Below are 17,987 nucleotides of genomic sequence, written 5' to 3'. Positions count from 1 at the left end.
TCGCCAATACCGTCACCTCCTTCCTCGAGTATGGCACCCAGAACTGGACAGAGTTCAGTTCTGGTCGCCTCATTATAGGAAGGACGTGGAAGCTTTGGAACGGGTGCAGAGGAGATTTACCAGGATGTTGCCTGGTATGGAGGGAAAATCTTATGAGGAAAGGCTGATGGACTTGAGGTTGTTTTCGTTAGAGAGAAGAAGGTTAAGAGGTGACTTAATAGAGGCATACAAAATGATCAGAGGGTTAGATAGGGTGGACAGCGAGAGCCTTCTCCCGCGGATGGAGGTGGCTAGCACGAGGGGACATAGCCTTAAATTGAGGGGTAATAGATATAGGACAGAGGTCAGAGGTGGGTTTTTTTACGCAGAGAGTGGTGAGGCCGTGGAATGCCCTACCTGCAACAGTAGTGAACTCGCCAACATTGAGGGCATTTAAAAGTTTATTGGATAAGCATATGGATGATAAGGGCATAGTGTAGGTTAGATGGCCTTTAGTTTTTTTTCCATGTCGGTGCAACATCGAGGGCCGAAGGGCCTGTACTGCGCTGTATCGTTCTATGTTCTATGAGTCTCCAGGTAAGGCTAAAATAGTGTCTGACACAAGTCCAACATGACCTCCTTCCTCAAGCCGGTCTACGATGCTACAATATACACACTATCCACATCCTAAGAATCAGTAATGTACGGCTGCAGTAACTCTCAGAATTCTGTTTGGAGGAGGGGCGTAGAAGGTTGGCAAGGATGTTGTAGATAATAGAATAATGCCAAACGATTTTCTGGTTTCGCATGTAACTCTCACTCCATCACACACACAGCAAAATGAAAATCACACGCAAACACATTTGTTAGACTTTATTTAACGCCCATCTTTCTTTTTAAAAATAGCTCACATTTTCATTAGCCAAACGTACGCATGTCATGAAATAGTGCGGCAGAAAAATATATATATTTCTTTCGAGTTACTGAGAACACTGACGGGCTCCCTGGGAACAGCTCAGCGCCCGGTTAGTTGAAATGGGAAAATGGAAACATTTCAGGAAGACTGGTGCAGAAAATTGGGAAAGACGGACAAGGAGAAAGCGGGAGGTTTGCACGCTCCATCCCGTCTAACGTGAGCTCGGTTTGAATCATTCAGTCCCCCTGTCGGGCTAATCTGGGCAGGCAGAGTCTGCTCTTGTTGGGAACCAGTTTGATTGTGCCTGTTTCATTTTGTTGTGGGCAGACCCGTGTTTGCGTTGCGGACCCTTACCCTGTGTCACACTTTTCAGCCCCAAATACAATCAAATACCCAATTCATTTTCTCCAATGAAGAGGCAATTTAGTGTGGCCAATCCACCTACCCTGCACATCTTTGGGTTGTGGGGGCGAAACCCACGCAGACACAGGGAGAATGTGCAAACTCCACACGGACAGTGACCCAGAGCCGGGATCGAACCTGGGACCTCGATGCCGTGAGGCAGCAGTGCTAACCACTGCACCACCGTGCTGCCCATTTTTGTAAACATTTGTGAGAAGTGAAGACCATTGATGTTGAAGCCTGTTGATCATAAAGTGGAGTCAAGCCAGGATTCCAATTCAGACTCCCCTCACCGCAACACCAAAAGTCCAGGACTCGATTTCGTTCATCAAAGTGCAATTAGATTCTGTAGCAGACATTCGATGTGTGCTTTCCACTTGTGGGACAGAGCTCATGGGATTCCAACACTGCAGAAATCCTCACTGTCGGTCTGTCACATACTTGACCAGATGGCTCACGATAAGGAAGATTGAGTAAACCCGACCACCTCCTCAGTTCAATCATTCCTACGTGACAGCGCGTGGAGATTCCTTCCTTCCTGGGTCGGGCGAAGGTTCATTCTTTTTATTGGTGACTATTTCACGGGCTTGGACTCGATGATGTTGACCAGACGTAAAAGGAGGGAGCCGAGTCGTGGTGGAGCGGAATTGGAGATGGCCGCACCATTGGAGTGTTGCTGAGAATGGGAAACACTGGTCAGGAAACTGGTCCAGGGGCTGGGTGTTCTAACCCCTCCCCTACTCCAGGGATAATGCTATTTGTCCACATTCCAGAAAGAGTGATTAGACATCAGGGCGAGAAATGGGAGATTTGTTTTTCCTTCCAATGACTTTCTATTGCTTCTGCATTGCGATATCATTTGCTCGCCACTGAATGGCAGCACATCTCTGGTCCCCCTCCCTCCCTCCAGGGTCACCACTTCCACCCCCAGAGTTACAAGTGCCAAGTTCCAAATCCCACTCCAAGGGTCGAACACAAGAGTCACGGCCATACCCCAGTGCAGTGCGGAGGGAATGCTGCGCGGCCAGATGATGTACCCCAGTGCAGTGCGGAGGGAATGCTGGTGGGATGAAATGAAATGAAAATCGCTTATTGTCACGAGTAGGCTTCAATGAAGTTACTGTGAAAAGCCCCTAGTCGCCACATTCCGGCGCCTGTTCGGGGAGGATGTTACATTCGTTCCCACCTAGCTGCTGTGGCGGAGGTGGAAGATCTCAGGGCAGTGTTTCATAAAGGGAGCGGGAGCATCGTCCCTACGTCTGTCGCAGACAGGATTTAGCCGTGGAACGGACAGGCCACATGCAGAAACAACCAGACGATGGGGTCGCCAGCCTGCTGTTGTTGTGCGCGGGATCCTGCGGACCTTGTGACGGAGAGGCAGGACAGCGGCCAGATAGGAAGAGGACAGAAGGGGGAGAGGCGGAGGAGAGAGAGAGAAAAAAAGACAGCTGGAAAAGGACACGTTCAACCTCGCCCTCTTTCTCCCTGAGGTTACTCCAACAAGCCTCCTCAGAACACCCACATTTCACAGGGCAACATTCCCTGGCGTCGCCCGAAAAGGGTTCGTCGCCAACAGTTCCATTACTTGTGCTTTGGGTCTCAATGAAACATTTGACATCCCCCCCCCCCAAGGCACGACTCACCTCAGCTGAGCTCCGTGGCATAGCTCAGATTGGAGAGAATGCCAGAGACGGAATTTGTAAATAATAGCATGTCCTTTGAGGGTCCAGAACTTCAGTATGGCTGAAACCAGCATTTTTTTGAAGAAATTGGTCTGGCTTTGACCAGGACAATCGCAAAGATGCCAAAGACAGGGGAAACAAATGTATGTTGTGTTTGAGCGAGACAGAGACAGAGTGTTCTTTGCAGACAGAAAGAACATTGCACCTGTTTCAGCTAAGTGACAGCCATTCGCCGGTTCATTCCTCAGGGCAATGGTTGACCAATCGGAGTCAAATTGCCCGGGTTAAATTTTCAAACAAAGTTAACTGAGTCATCATTGCCTGGCGCATGCCCCATGACAACACCTCGACCAATCGGCATGGCCTTCTCATGCAGTATATAGTTGTCGTCTCCCCTGACAATGGTGTCATGTGATTTTCCTGATGAATCCAAGGTGAAAAGATTGGACAAAATGCCTCTTTGCAGCAATAAAGCGCCAGTGTCCAAAGAAAAATGGCGGTGGGGGTGAGGGGGGTGGTGGCAAATAAGTTCTATCTCCCAGATTTTGTTCGGAATACGGACCTCGAGATTCACCGTCAGGCCCTTGAAGAACTCAGGGCAACCCAGGAGAGTTGGCGACCCCATTCAGGAACCCACCCCGCCCACTGACCCCCCACCCAGGTGACAGTCTAGAAGGTGCACGAGTGTCCCACTCGTCAGCAGGCAGGGAAGGGCATAGTCTCTGTGTCACTGCACAGACGTCGGTAGCCAAAGAGCAAGACCATCCTGTGCCAGTCCTTCCGCTGGGTCTCACATCTGTGCCCAGGACTCGGTCAGTTCTTGGACACGTGTCTCGATGATCATACGCATCACGGAATACCTGGAAAACACAAACATCGTTGCATCAGGCTCTGTTGTAAGTGACAGGACACCGCTCCCTCAGGACTGTACCGGGAGTGTCGACCTGGTTATAACATTCAGGAGTGGAACATACTCACACACCCACCATCTTTCTCAAGCAATGGTGCCACCCTCTCCGTTACAACAGACAGCAAAAGCGTTCTGGAAACCTTTCTCATGTATGGAATCAGGCAGGAAAGGGAAGTTGGGGGCTGGGGGGGGGGGGGGAGATAAACATCTGCAATATTCGTATTGAGTAGAGAGCAGGCTCGAAGGGCCCAATAGTCCGCTCTTTCCCCAATTTCATCCAGTCGGAACCCCCCCATACTGGGAAGCAACCCAATCAAATAGAGGTTTGTCTCTCATTGATAATCAATACTTACACCTCAGGTTTTACACAAGAAATCTGACTTCTGCGTGCACTTCCTGCCAGCGATTTCACCCAAGCCCCCTGGATTTTAGGTCATCATTAGAAGGTCCTATGTCAACATGTCACACTGTTTTTTTTCCACCCCTTTCTAAATTAACTCCAAAGTGTTCGGTGCTCGCTCCCACCGAAGTGAAGGTAGTGAGCACCAATGCAGATGTTGGCGCTCCCTCCCCCATCTCCTCTCAGGTTGACCCACAGCGCCGAGATCTGGGCAGGAACTCACTTGCGTGTCAACTTCTTCACCTCCCGATCTTCCTCTTCTTTCAGCTTTACAATAAAACTCTGCAGCACTGGCATTTCAAACTTGATGTATTGAGCAACCTGGATTCGGGGGAGGGGACAGGGGAGAGATAAGAAGAAAAAATGAGCCAAGTATTTGGGAAGGTTCTGCCAAACATTGACACTTGGCCATCTTTACTTCCTGCCACAACAGCCCCTGTCGATTGTACCCGAGTAGGCAGGCAAATGAGAATTCCACACGGATCCGGGACATGGGCAGCAGGGTAGCATGGTGGTTAGCATAAATGCTTCACAGCTCCAGGGTCCCAGGTTCGATTCCCAGCTGGGTCACTGTCTGTGTGGAGTCTGCACGTCCTCCCCCTGTGTGCGTGGGTTTCCTCCGGGTGCTCCGGTTTCCTCCCACAGTCCAAAGATGTGCGGGTTAGGTGGATTGGCCATGCTAAATTGCCCGTAGTGTCCTAATAAAAGTAAGGTTAAGGGGGGGGTTGTTGGGTTACGGCTATAGGGTGGATACGTGGGTTTGAGTAGGGTGATCATGGCTCGGCACAACATTGAGGGCCGAAGGGCCTGTTCTGTGCTGTACTGTTCTATGTTCTATCTTGTACCTCCGGTTAACGTTTCTTCATTATAATGGTCAATTCCTATGTAAACACGTCACTTTGTAATGACCCCTTTAGGCCTGTGGTGGCACTGTAGCACCTCACCTGTGCCCCCCTGTGCCAGTTCCACACTCTACTTGCCAACAAGGCCGGGGGGGTCAGGGTGACTCACAGAGTCTGGTTGGGGAAACTCAGGTCATATACAAGGAGGAGATAAAGAAGGTTTTCACTATTCCTGGCCAGACGTTGCTGACACAGGTCCCTGTATTGTAACGTGCACAACGGTGAAACGCAGGGGAGCAGCTCTTGGTAGTTCACAGTCCTTTCGACTTTCCGCCTCCCTTCAAAACGGTACCCAACCTTTGCTCGGAGCTCTTTGACAAGCCGGCTGCAAGGTTGTGTGTGGGAACGGTCAGGGTGACTGCTGCCCTGCATGGCTGGGCAGAGAAAACGGTCATAGAATTTCTGCAGCGAAGGAGGCCATTAGGCCCATCGAGTCTGCACCGGCCCTCTGAAAGAGCTCCCCACCTAGGTCCACTCCCCCACCCTATCCCCACAACCCAACCTTACCCACACATCATTGAACACGAAGGAGCAATTGCAGCGCGGCCAATCCGCCTAATCTGTACTTCTTTGTGGGAGGAAACCGGAGCACCCGGAGGAAAACCCACGCAGACACGGGGAGAACGTGCAGACTCCGCACGGACGGTCACCCAAGGCCGGAATGGAACCCGGGTCCCTGGAGCTGTGAGGCAGCAGTGCTAACCACTGTGCCGCCATGCTGCCCGTGTCCTTGCATCCAGCCAACTGAGCAAACTATCTCCCCCACCCACCCCCTAAATCCGTACCCATCAAAAAGAATGGTTATTATTTCCCTCGTTCACAATCTCACTGGTGGTTGCGTTGATCGATAAACAAACAAGAAAACAAAAAGGACTCACGTCATAGGTCACCTCTTCACCCAGATCCTTCTCCATGAGGAAGATCTTAGCTATGGCTTCACATGGTCCCTGAAGAATGCGAGAGATCAGAGGGTAGTCCGAATCCTTCAACTTTGTTCTTTCTGGAGAGAGATACACCATCAAAAACACAATAGCAAGAAAGCTCTTTGAGCCCTCACAAACTATTGCCCTCACCCCAACATGAGCTAGAGCAGGGGTGGGCAAACTTTTCCGTGCAAGGGCCACATTCAGAAATTCACAATTTTAAAGGGCCGCATAGTATATTAAGTAAAATAATTACTTCACCCAGTTATGATTCTGGGCGCCTCATATAGAACATAGAACAGTACAGCACAGAACAGGCCCTTCGGCCCTCGACGTTGTGCCGAGCCATGATCACCCTACTCAAGTCAACATATCCACCCTATACCAGTAAGTAACCCAACAGCCCCCCCCCCCCTCCCCCCCCCCATTAACCTTAAAAAAAAATGTTTTTTAAAAAATGTTTTTTTTTAATGACTTGGTGGGCCGCAGTTTGCCCACCCCTGAGCTAGAGAATCAGGGTGTGTGGTTCTCCTTCACACAAGGACCACAGAAACAGGAGGAGTGGACCAATGAGGGGCCTCACGGTAGCATGGTGGTTAGCATCAATGCTTCACAGCTCCAGGGTCCCAGGTTCGATTCCCGGCTGGGTCACTGTCTGTGTGGAGTCTGCACGTCCTCCCACTGTGTGCGTGGGTTTCCTCCGGGTGCTCCGGTTTCCTCCCACAGTCCAAAGATGTGCGGGTTAGGTGGATTGGCTATGCTAAATTGCCCGTAGTGTAAGGTTAATGGGGGGGATTGTTGGGTTACGGGTTACGTGGGTTTGAGTAGGGTGATCATGGCTCGGCACAACATCGAGGGCCGAAGGGCCTGTTCTGTGCTGTACTGTTCTATGTTCTATGTTCTAATCGGCTTTTTGAGCCTGCCCAGCCAATCAATAAGATCTTCAGCTCCCCATCCCCCAAGAGACAGGAAATCCTTGACTCGTAACCCTGGAGAGAAGAACTCTCTCCTCCTCCGAGTCCTCAGTAAATCAGCCCCTCATCCGGTGGTTGAGCTCCCTGTTCGAGATTCCCCAGCCAGGGGAAATCAGTGTCAACCCCCTTCTGAATATTCTGTGCTTCACTCAGAGCACCTCTCATTGTTCTCCAATCCTCAGAATGCAGAGCTGATTTATTCACCCTCTCATTCCCGAGACCAAACCTAGTGAACCATCACTGTTATCACCTCCAATCCAGTATATCCTTCCTCCAATCGGGAGACTGAAACGGCACACAGTATTCCAGGTGTGCCCTGATTAAAACCCAGAGCGATGGCAGGAAAAAACCTTTACTCTTGTATCCCAATCCCTTTTCAATGTCGGCCAGTGGTGGGCAACCCGGAGAGCAGGGGTCCGCCAGCAGCCGATTGGGTTCAGAGTGTGGCATGTGGTCAATGTATTTAATCTTATTCCTGGTCAGTGAACAAGCCCGATTCGACCTCGCGGCCTATGGGGATGAAGGAGGGTCACTCATTCGGCCCAATCACCAGCCTCGGCTGATATAGACAAACATTCCATTGCTGGTCACACTTTTAAGGCTCTTCCTGTTCGTTCCCTTCGTTCCCATTTCGTCTTACTCGTTTTTGTTCCGTGGATCGTTAACAGACATACTTCCTCAGCCTGACTTAAAAGGTAAGGAACTCAACGTGTCAAAATAGCACACGGTGTCATCACGTTTTGTATATTTTGGGCAGAAGGACCCAGGCTCTCTGGTTGTCAAGAGATTAGAAGGGTTTGTTTCAATTGTTTAGCTGGTGACCAATGGGTTGGCCAGGGATAGTACTCTGCCCGGCAACTGACAGCGATCGGTTCCAGTCAGGTGGGGTTTATCGGAAAGAACCCAGGAGATGCTACTGGACTCTCACAGTGGGAGCAGCTCTCTCTCTTTCTCTGCTCTTCTGCCTACTGTCTTAAGACAGAAGCTTCTAGACCCTGGAAGAAGAAGCTGCCGCTCTCTCTCAAAAACTGGTTGCCCGATATTCCTGTGAGTCTGCAGTAAAAATCATTACAAGCTGAAAGAAACATCCATCTGGAAGCCTCGACTGAAGAAACTAACTGGGAGATGCCCATCTGAAATAAGGACTCTTATCCTTTTACTTTTCTCGTTATTGTACATGCCTCTTTCGTGTGTGTGAGAGCGTGAATGAATGAAGAGTTATCGGGGGGGGTTATATTTTAGAGAATGGTTCACCAGCTCTGTATGTTGCCAATTTAGTTATAAATTTTTGTTTTTTTAAAACAAATTTAGAGTACCCAATTAATTTTTTCTAATGAAGGGGCAATTTAGCGTGGCCAATCCACCCGTCTGCACATCTATTTTGGTTGTGGGGGCGAAACCCACGCAAACACGGGGAGAATGTGCAAACTCCACACGGACAGTGAGCCGGGGCCGGGATCGAACCTGGGACCTCGGCGCCCTGAGGCAGCAGTGCTAGCCACTGCACCACCGTGCTGCCCTACCCTGTCCAGTCCTGTTAGAATTTTATAGGTTTCTATGAGATCCCCCCTCATTCTTCTGAACTCCAGCGAGAGCAATCCTAACCGATTCAATCTCTCCTCATACGACAGTCCCCGCTATCCCAGGAATCAGTCTGGTAAACCTTCGCTGCACTCCCTAGAGAGCAAGAACATCCTTCCTCAGAGAAGGAGACCAAAACTATACACAATACTCCAGGTGTGGCCTCACCAAGGGAGAGAGCGGGTAAATGGAGTTGAAATCAACCATGATTGAATGGTGGAGTGGACTCGATGGGCCGAATGGCCTTACTTCCACTCCTATGTCGTATGGTCTTATGGTCTTGCAGCAAGACATCCCAGCTCCTGTACCCGAAACCTCTTGCAATGAAGGCCAACATACCATTTGCCTTCTTGACCGCCTGCTGTACCTGCACGCTTACCTTCAGTGACTGTAGTACAAGGACACCCAGGTCTCGTTGCACATTCCCCTCTCCTAATTTATGGCCAGATAATAGTCTGCCTTCTTGTTTTTGCAACCAAAAAGTGATTACCACGCATTTCACCAAATTATACTGCATCTGCCATTCATTTGCCCACTGGTCAATTTGTTCAAATCCTGCTGAAGCACCTCTGCATCCTCCTCACAGCTCACCCTCCCACCCAGCTTCCTGTCATCTGCAAATTTGGAGATATTACCTTTCGTTCCCTCATCTGAATCATTAATATATATAGCGAATAGCTGGGGTCTCAGCACCGATCGCTGCGGTACACCACTAGTCACTGTTTGCCAATTTGGAAAAAGGCCCGTTAATTCAAATGCTTTACATAGAACATAGAACGATACAGCGCAGTACAGGCCCTTCGGCCCTCGATGTTGCACCGACATGGAAAAAATCTAAAGGCCATCTAACCTACACTATGCCCTTATCATCCATATGCTTATCCAATAAATTTTTAAATGCCCTCAATGTTGGCGAGTTCACTACTGTTGCAGGTAGGGCATTCCACGGCCTCACCACTCTTTGCGTAAATAAACCACCTCTGACCTCTGTCCTATATCTATTACCCCTCAATTTAAGGCTATGTCCCCTCGTGCTAGCCACATCCATCCGCGGGAGAAGGCTCTCGCTGTCCACCCTATCTAACCCTCTGATCATTTTGTATGCCTCTATTAAGTCACCTCTTAACCTTCTTCTCTCTAACGAAAACAACCTCAAGTCCATCAGCCTTTCCTCATAAGATTTTCCCTCCATACCAGGCAACATCCTGGTAAATCTCCTCTGCACCCGTTCCAAAGCTTCCACGTCCTTCCTATAATGAGGCGACCAGAAGTGTACGCAATACTCCAAATGCGGCCGTACTAGAGTTTTGTACAACTGCAACATGACCTCATGGCTCCGGAACTCAATCCCTCTACCAATAAAGGCCAACACACCATAGGCCTTCTTCACAACCCTATCAACCTGGGTGGCAACTTTCAGGGATCTATGTACATGTTTCCTGTCTGCCAACCAGTTTTCTATCCATCTCAATGCACCACTCCTAATACCATGTACTTTAATTTTACACGATAATGACTTGTGCGGGACCTTGTTGAAAGCTTTCTGAAAGTCCAAATATACCACATCCATTTGCTCCCCCTTGTCAACTCTACTAGTTACATCCTCGAAGGATTCCAGTAGATTTGTCAAATGTTATTTCCCTTTCATAAGTCTATGCTGACTCTGACCAATCCTGTCACTGTTTTCTAAGTGCTCTGCTATAAAATCTTTGATGATGGATTCTAGAATTTTCCCCACTGCCGACTCAGGCTGACTGGTCTATAATTCCCTATTTTTTCTCCACCTCCCTTTTTAAATATTGGAGTTACATTCGCTCCCCTCCAATCTATAGGAACTGTTCCAGAGTCTATGGAATCCTGGGAAGATGACCACCAATGTATCCACTATTTCTCGAGCCACTTTCTCAACGACCCTGGGACGTAGACTTTCCAGCCCTCAGGATTTATCAGCCTTTATCCCATGAATTTTCCCCAACACCGTGGAGGTACGGGGCCTCACGGTAGCATGGTGGTTAGCATCAATGCTTCACAGCTCCAGGGTCCCAGGTTCGATTCCCGGCTGGGTCACTGTCTGTGTGGAGTCAGCACGTCCTCCCCGTGTGTGCGTGGGTTTCCTCCGGGTGCTCCGGTTTCCTCCCACAGTCCAAAGATGTGCGGGTTAGGTGGATTGGCCATGCTAAAATTGCCCGTAGTGTAAGGTTACTGGGGGGATTGTTGGGTTACGGATATACGGGTTACGTGGGTTTAAGAGGGGTGATCATTGCTCGGCACAACATCGAGGGCCGAAGGGCCTGTTCTGTGCTGTACTGTTCTATGTTCTATGTTCTATGTACCGTTTCTGTGCAGTTCCTTGCTCTTACTGAATCCTGGGTACCCCCAACATTTCTGGGATCCGATTTGTGAAGACAGAATCAGAGTATGAGTTTAGTTGCTCAGCCATTTTTTTGTCCCCTATTACGCAGAGAGGGTAAACTTTGAGATTCTTTGAGGGCAGCACGGTAGCATGGCGGTTAGCATAAATGCTTCACAGCTCCAGGGTCCCAGGTTCGATTCCCGGCTGGGTCACTGTCTGTGCGGAGTCTGCACGTCCTCCCCGTGTGTGCGTGGGTTTCCTCCGGGTGCTCCGGTTTCCTCCCACAGTCCAAAGATGCGCGGGTTAGGTGGATTGGCCATGATAAATTGCCTGTAGTGTCCTAAAAAGTAAGGTTAGGGGGGGGGTTATTGGGTTAACGGGTATAAGGTGGGTTTGAGTAGGATGATCATGGCTCGGCACAACATCGAGGGCCGAAGGGCCTGTTCTGTTCTGTACTGTTCTATGTTCTATGTTCTATATTCCCAGCAGGGAGTGAGCGTGGAAACTGAGCGAGCCAGCCTAACTTCAGCACAGTTCCCCAGGCAGACAGGGGAATGGTCGCTGGTGGGGTGGAACATCACCCACCGAGTTAACATCCGGGGAGGTGGGTGACTTATCCAAACTGACCTGACGATCTGGCGCAATTTGCCGTGTGTTCTAACCCAATCTGTGAGATTTGACATTAAGGCGATTCCTTTCTCCCTGACACCTAAACCTTGTTCCGCAAGATCTCAAGACAGATGTACCGTCAGCCGCTGACTCACCTCCACTGGTGTGAACAACGTAAAGTGCAAATTCATCAAAACTGTTCACGATCTGGAAAGAAGAGGGGGGAGAAAGAAGAATCACATTATATCTACCCTTGCAGAAGCTCTCAGCTCTCTCTGGCCTTCCATAGGGCTTGCTACCTCCTCCCAATCTCCTTTCCCCATCAGCTGGGGGGGGGGGGGGAGGAGCTAACCAACCTGCATGGGGGTAGCAGCTTTAAAGTGGGAAAAAGGTCCCATTGTCTTTCCCCCAGGAACCAGGATGAGGAATGGACATTGAGCCGACAGAGGTGAGATAGTCCCAGTGGGTGTGGAGGTACAGGGTTGGCGATCGATAACCAGGCCAGAGATGGATTTGGAGAAAGGCAGAGCGGATGGGAGAGCGAGTGGAGAGGTTTCCAAAAGGGACTGCAGGAGGCAGTACACGGGTTTGTGTGGGTGAAGGCATTGATGCTAATGGTGGGCACCAGAGATAGCAGGACACATACACGTTGGAGGGAGCTTCCAGGGCTGGAGGAGGCGGACTGAGAAAGGGAAGGGACCGAGATATCAGGCGGAGGCTTTCAAATCAAAGGCATTGGGGGAAACAGGGGCCAACACAGTCTAGTGAGCACACCGGTGAACGGGAGATGGATTGAGACAGGGCACAGGGAGCAGAGTTCCAGATCAACTGAGGTTTCTGCGGAGTTTGGGAATGGGTACATTTTCCAGAGACACATGTCGAGACACGAGGAAGTTTCAGAGCAGATCAGAGCGGATGTCGATCAAGAATCTGACAGTAAAGGCTTGGAGGGCCGAAGGGCCTGTTCCTGTGCTGTATTGGTTCTTTGTTCCTCGTAAACAGTCTCAATCAGCATTCCCAAATAGCAGTCAGAGGACATAACCGCTTCAGATTTGGTCAAAGTACTTTATTGGATGGCCGAATGTCCAGAGGATAGTGAGGAGGTCAGCAATTGATGTGACGGTGTAACCACCTCATGTAATATCTCTCACCAGATCCTCTTTCCTCACACCAACCAGCGGGAGATTCCCACCTTACCTTAAACTTGTTGAGGAGCAGGTTGAGGACTTGCAGAGTACTCATCGTGCTGTTTACACGGACATTAGTAATAGAACCAAAGGCAGGGGTGAAGACAGACGTCTGGAAAACAGAGAGAGAGACATAGAATTGTTACAGTGTTGCTCAGCCCATCATGTCTGCACCAACGAGGAAGAGAGTGTGTTCTCTCGGAGAAGTTTTCAATGATACAGTCTAAACCCATTTGGGGCAGAAAGTTGCCATGAGCTTATTATTTAAATTTGCTTATATGATTTTCCTCCTGTTTCCTCCCACAAGTCTCGAAAGACGTGCTTGTCAGCCGAGTTGATTCTGAATTCTCCCTCTGCGTACCCGAACAGGCGCCGGAATGTGGCGACTAGGGGTTTTTCACGGTAACTTCATTGCAGCGTTCATGTAAACATACTTGTGACAACAATAAAGATTATTATGGGCTTCGCTGGCTGGACCAGCTTGTGTTGCCCATCCTGAGTTGCCCTCCAGAAGGTGGTGGGTGAGCCGCCTTCTCGAACCGGCTGCAGTCCCATGAGGTGTAGGTGCACCCACTGTGCTGTTAGGGAGAGAGTGACAGGATTCTGACCCAGTGACGACAGCCAGAGAGTGTGACCCGAGAACGGACACGGAGTGAAGCTTGGTGCATGGGACTCCAACCTCCCTCTTAGAACATAGAACAGTACAGCACAGAATAGGCCCTTCGGCCCTCGATGTTGTGCCGAGCAATGATCACCCTACTCAAACCCACGTAACCCGTATACCCGTAACCCAACAACCCCCCCATTAACCTTACACTACGGGCAATTTAGCATGGCCAATCCACCTAACCCGCACATCTTTGGACTGTGGGAGGAAACCGGAGCACCCGGAGGAAACCCACGCACACACGGGGAGGACGTGCAGACTCCACACAGACAGTGACCCAGCCGGGAATCGAACCTGGGACCCTGGAGCTGTGAAGCATTGATGCTAACCACCATGCTACCGTGAGGCCTCTCTTCTCTCTGGAATTGAAAACCAACATCCTCAGCTACTCCTTGTGGGACAGGGGGGGGTCCGAAGGACACAAGGTATTATGTAGGCGCGTTCAGTAATGATTGAAAACGGGGATAGGAATTTTTAAAAATTAATTCATGGGACATGAGCATCGATGGCCTCGCTAATTCCCCTCGAACCGCTGCTTGCATTTTCGAGTTAATCTCATTGCCTTCCCCCGCCCCCCCCCTCCGCCCCGACGAAGCAGGCAGTGTGGGAAAGGCTCCAAGAATAATTCGAAGCACAATTGGGCCTCACGGTAGCATGGTGGTTAGCATCAATGCTTCACAGCTCCAGTGGTCCCAGGTTCGCTTCCCGGCTGGGTCACTGTCTGTGTGGAGTCTGCACGTCCTCCCCGTGTGTGCGTGGGTTTCCTCCGGGTGCTCCGGTTTCCTCCCACAGTCCAAAGATGTGCGGGGTAGGTGGATTGGCCATGCTAAATTGCCCATAGTGCAAGGTTAATGGGGGGATTGTTGGGTTACGGGTATACGGGTTACGTGGGTTTAAGTAGGGTGATCGTTGCTCGGCACAACATCGAGGGCCGAAGGGCCTGTTCTGTGCTGTACTGCTCTATGTTCTAATTAGTATTATCGACATTGTCGATGATCCTCCCTTGGGATCCCAGTGAGTGCTTGACCAGGCGAGGACCTACCTTATGATTATAGAAGTGGCCGTTGATGGAGAAGCGATGTCTCCTAATTCTCCTCTTGTCACTCGGTGATCGAAGGTTTGTTCTCCGGAATAGCAGGGCTCCGGCATCACTCTTTGTCCTCATTAACTGCGAACTCACTGGATCACCGATGGTACACTCCTGGCAATCTGGGGAGGCCAGAACGGAGGGCATTCATTCCCTGTAGCCAGTCCACTCTCCTCAGCGCAGGCCCCACCCTCCAACCCCAGGTGTCCAAGCCTGCCCACTGGGCCTCAAATCCTCAAGCGAGGAGGAGTGAAAACGCCCTCCCTTCCTCACCATTCCCAGCTGCTGGATGGGGAGACATGCAGGACTAGGATCAGCAACGTCCCAGTCTAGTCTCTCCTTCCACAAGGAGCCGGCTTGGGAAGAAATGGACAGAGTCAATCTTCCTCTTGGTGACTGCGCCTGACATTGGGCAGACTGGGAAGGCAGGAGAAGAGGGCACAGACTTGGAGAGGGAGGCAGGGGAAAGACAAGGAGGCAGCTGTCAGAACCGGACTCTCCAGCTCCGGGAATGGTCCAGGAATAAGGATGGACATTAATCAGCTGGCAGTTCACTGGATCATTGTGGAATGATTGATTGAAGGAGTTCTGAGGGTTGATAAAGGATCCCCGGAGATCGGGAGGGGGAGGAATCTGAGCCAGGCTATACAAGTGAGAAGTTAGGAAGCATTTCCTCACACAAATCCTGGGAAATGCACGCACTGCTCTCTCACCGGGCTGCCAACTGTGATTCCAGGTATTCCTGGAGGTTTGATCACATCGCTTACCTCCTCGCCCCACCCCGCCCCCAATTAATCGGCCAACACACCCATCCCAGTGACATATGGCCTCCCTACGCCCGTCCCTGTGACGTACGCCCGACCCTGTGACGTACGGCCTCCCTACACCCGTCCCTGTGACGTACGCCCGTCACCGTGACGTACGGCCTCCCTACGCCCATCCCTATGACATACGGCCTCCCTACGCCCATCCCAGTGACGTACACCCTCCCTACGCCCGTCCCTGTGACGTACGCCCGTCACCGTGACGTACGGCCTCCCTACACCCGTCCCCGTGACGTACACCCTCCCTACGCCCGTCCCTGTGACGTACACCCTCCCTACGCCCGTCCCTGTGACGTACGGCCTCCCTACGCCCGTCCCCGTGACGTACGGCCTCCCTACGCCCATCCCTGTGACGTACGGCCTCCCTACGCCCGTCCCTGTGACGTACGGCCTCCCTACGCCCGTCCCCGTGACGTACGGCCTCCCTACGCCCGTCCCCGTGACGTACGGCCTCCCTACGCCCGTCCCCGTGACGTACGGCCTCCCTACGCCCGTCCCCGTGACGTACGGCCTCCCTACGCCCGTCCCCGTGACGTACGGCCTCCCTACGCCCATCCCTGTGACGTACGGCCTCCCTACGCCCGTCCCTGTGATGTACGGCCTCCCTACACCCGTCCCCGTGACGTACGGCCTCCCTACACCCGTCCCTGTGCCTTACGGCCTCCCTACGCCCCTCCCTCTGACGTACGGCCTCCCTACGCCCGTCCCTGTGACGTACGCCCGTCCCCGTGATGTACGCCCACCCTACGCCCGTCCCCGTGACGTACGCCCTCCCTGTGACGTATGGCCTCCCTACGCCCCTCCCTGTGACGTACGGCCTCCCTACGCCCCTCCCTGTGACGTACAGCCTCCCTACGCCCCTCCCTGTGACGTACGGCCTCCCTACGCCCGTCCCTATGACGTACGGCCTCCCTACACCCGTCCCTGTGATGTACGGCCTCCCTACGCCCGTCCCTGTGACGTACGGCCTCCCTACGCCCGTCCTGTGACGTACGGCTACCCTACATCTGTCCCCGTGACGTACGGCCTCCCTACGCCCGTCCCTGTGACTTACGGCCGTCCTACGCCCATCCCTATAACCTACGGCCTCCCTACGCCCGTCCCTGTGACGTACGGCCTCCCTACGCCCATCCCTGTGACCTACGGCCTCCCTAAGCCCATCCCCGTGACTTACGGCCTCCCTAAGCCCATCCTTGTGACGTACGGCCTCCTTACGCCAATTGAAAAGCAAAATGACCCCATTACCCAATTGGATAATGCTCGGCTGGCGGCCAAACAGCACCATTTCCCCCCCCCCCCCCCCCCCCCGCCACCACACCCCCCCCCCCCCCCCCCCCCCCGGCCCCTACTCCGTTTTCAGTCATTTGTTTATCTGTTGAGAAGAGAAATGCCAAAGAAAATGGCAAAAACACAATTTTTGTGAATGTCCCGGGGGTCTTTCTCCAGGGTCGCTCACAGCAATGTCGTGAAGATTGACCTTCAATTCCCCGAGACTCCAGGTCAACCCTGGGGGAGTCGGCAACTCGATCAATCCGTCATTTCCCATCGGAGATCCAAGATCTTCTGGATGACTTTTAAATACAGAGGGTGCGCGATCCCACACGAGGGGCCGAATGGCCTTTTGCGAACAGGTGTTTTGAAGCGGGACTGAGGAGAATCTTACTGTCGTCACTCTGCATCACCGTCTCCGTGTTCTCGGGCACACTTTCCGACTCCTCCACTTTCACATCTGGTATGACAAAGGTCGTCTTTGTGACCCTGTGCGGAGACGAGCAGGTTAGCAGATCACCAACAGCAATTAAAGATTAATCAGGGGGAAGGAACATCTCTGAACTGACCCCACAATGTGAAAATAACATTCACATCGAGAAGAATAGTCAACACCCTTCACTCCCCTTGATCCACTCTCATCCCCGTTTACCCCCTGCTCAGCAATACCTCCTCCCGTTACCCCACCCTCTCCCGTTACTCCCTCCTCCACATGCCCCTCTCCGAGGGGATCATCATAGAATTTACAGTGGAGGAGGCCATTCGGCCCATTGAGTCTGCACCAGCCCTCAGAAAGAGCACCCTACTCAAGCCCACACCATCACCCTATCCCCGTAACCCCTTGGTCACTCAGGGCAATTGATTCAGGGCCAATCCTCCTCACCTGCACACCTTTGGACTGTGGGAGGAAACCGGAGCACCCGGAGGAAACCCACGCAGACACGGGGAGGACGTGCAGACTCCGCACAGACAGTGACCCAGCCGGGAATCGAACCCAGGACCCTGGAGATGTGAAGCAATTGTGCTAACCACTGTGCTGTCACAACGGGTTAAACTGAATCAGCTCCTGATGGATTTTGGAATTTCGTATTCCAACAGGATTAAAATTAGAATTAGAATTAGAACAGTACAGCACAGAACTGGCCCTTCGGCCCTCGATGTTGTGCCGAGCAATGATCACCCTACTCAAACCCACGTAGCCACCCTATACCAGTAACCCAACAACCCCCATTAACCTTATTTTTTTAGGACACTAAGGGCAATTTAGCATGGCCAATCCACCTAACCCGCACATCTTTGGACTGTGGGAGGAAACCGGAGCA

The 17,987-nt window shown here is 51.7% G+C and overlaps 1 protein-coding gene across 1 annotated transcript; it reads right to left on the bottom strand.

Annotated features, from left to right (window-relative positions):
* Positions 1-837: 837 nt before the first annotated feature.
* Positions 838-17,218, bottom strand: LOC119957414 (ras association domain-containing protein 2-like). The gene is made up of 7 exons (XM_038785467.1): positions 17,060-17,218; positions 14,528-14,694; positions 12,829-12,930; positions 11,787-11,838; positions 6,070-6,191; positions 4,513-4,610; positions 838-3,839 (listed from the first exon to the last, which is right to left on the bottom strand). Exons 1-7 carry the CDS (start codon positions 17,073-17,075, stop codon positions 3,770-3,772), a joined length of 627 nt encoding a protein of 208 aa, XP_038641395.1. The 5' UTR covers positions 17,076-17,218; the 3' UTR covers positions 838-3,769.
* Positions 17,219-17,987: the final 769 nt, after the last annotated feature.

The sequence above is a fragment of the Scyliorhinus canicula genome, chromosome 26, assembly GCF_902713615.1.
Source record: "Scyliorhinus canicula chromosome 26, sScyCan1.1, whole genome shotgun sequence".
Lineage (NCBI taxonomy): Eukaryota > Metazoa > Chordata > Chondrichthyes > Carcharhiniformes > Scyliorhinidae > Scyliorhinus > Scyliorhinus canicula.
The sequence above is the reverse complement of the archived record's forward strand: the minus strand, read 5'-3'. Positions and strand labels throughout refer to the sequence as shown.

Bases quoted from the DNA above. Each gene is read 5' to 3' on its own strand.
- LOC119957414 (XM_038785467.1), bottom strand. The intron at 6,192-11,786 runs GTGAGTCAGCGG...ATCTCTCTCCAG, and splicing joins CGTTGTTCACACCAGTGGAG to AAAGAACAAAGTTGAAGGAT. The intron at 4,611-6,069 runs GTGAGTCCTTTT...CCCCGAATCCAG, and splicing joins GTGAAGAGGTGACCTATGAC to GTTGCTCAATACATCAAGTT.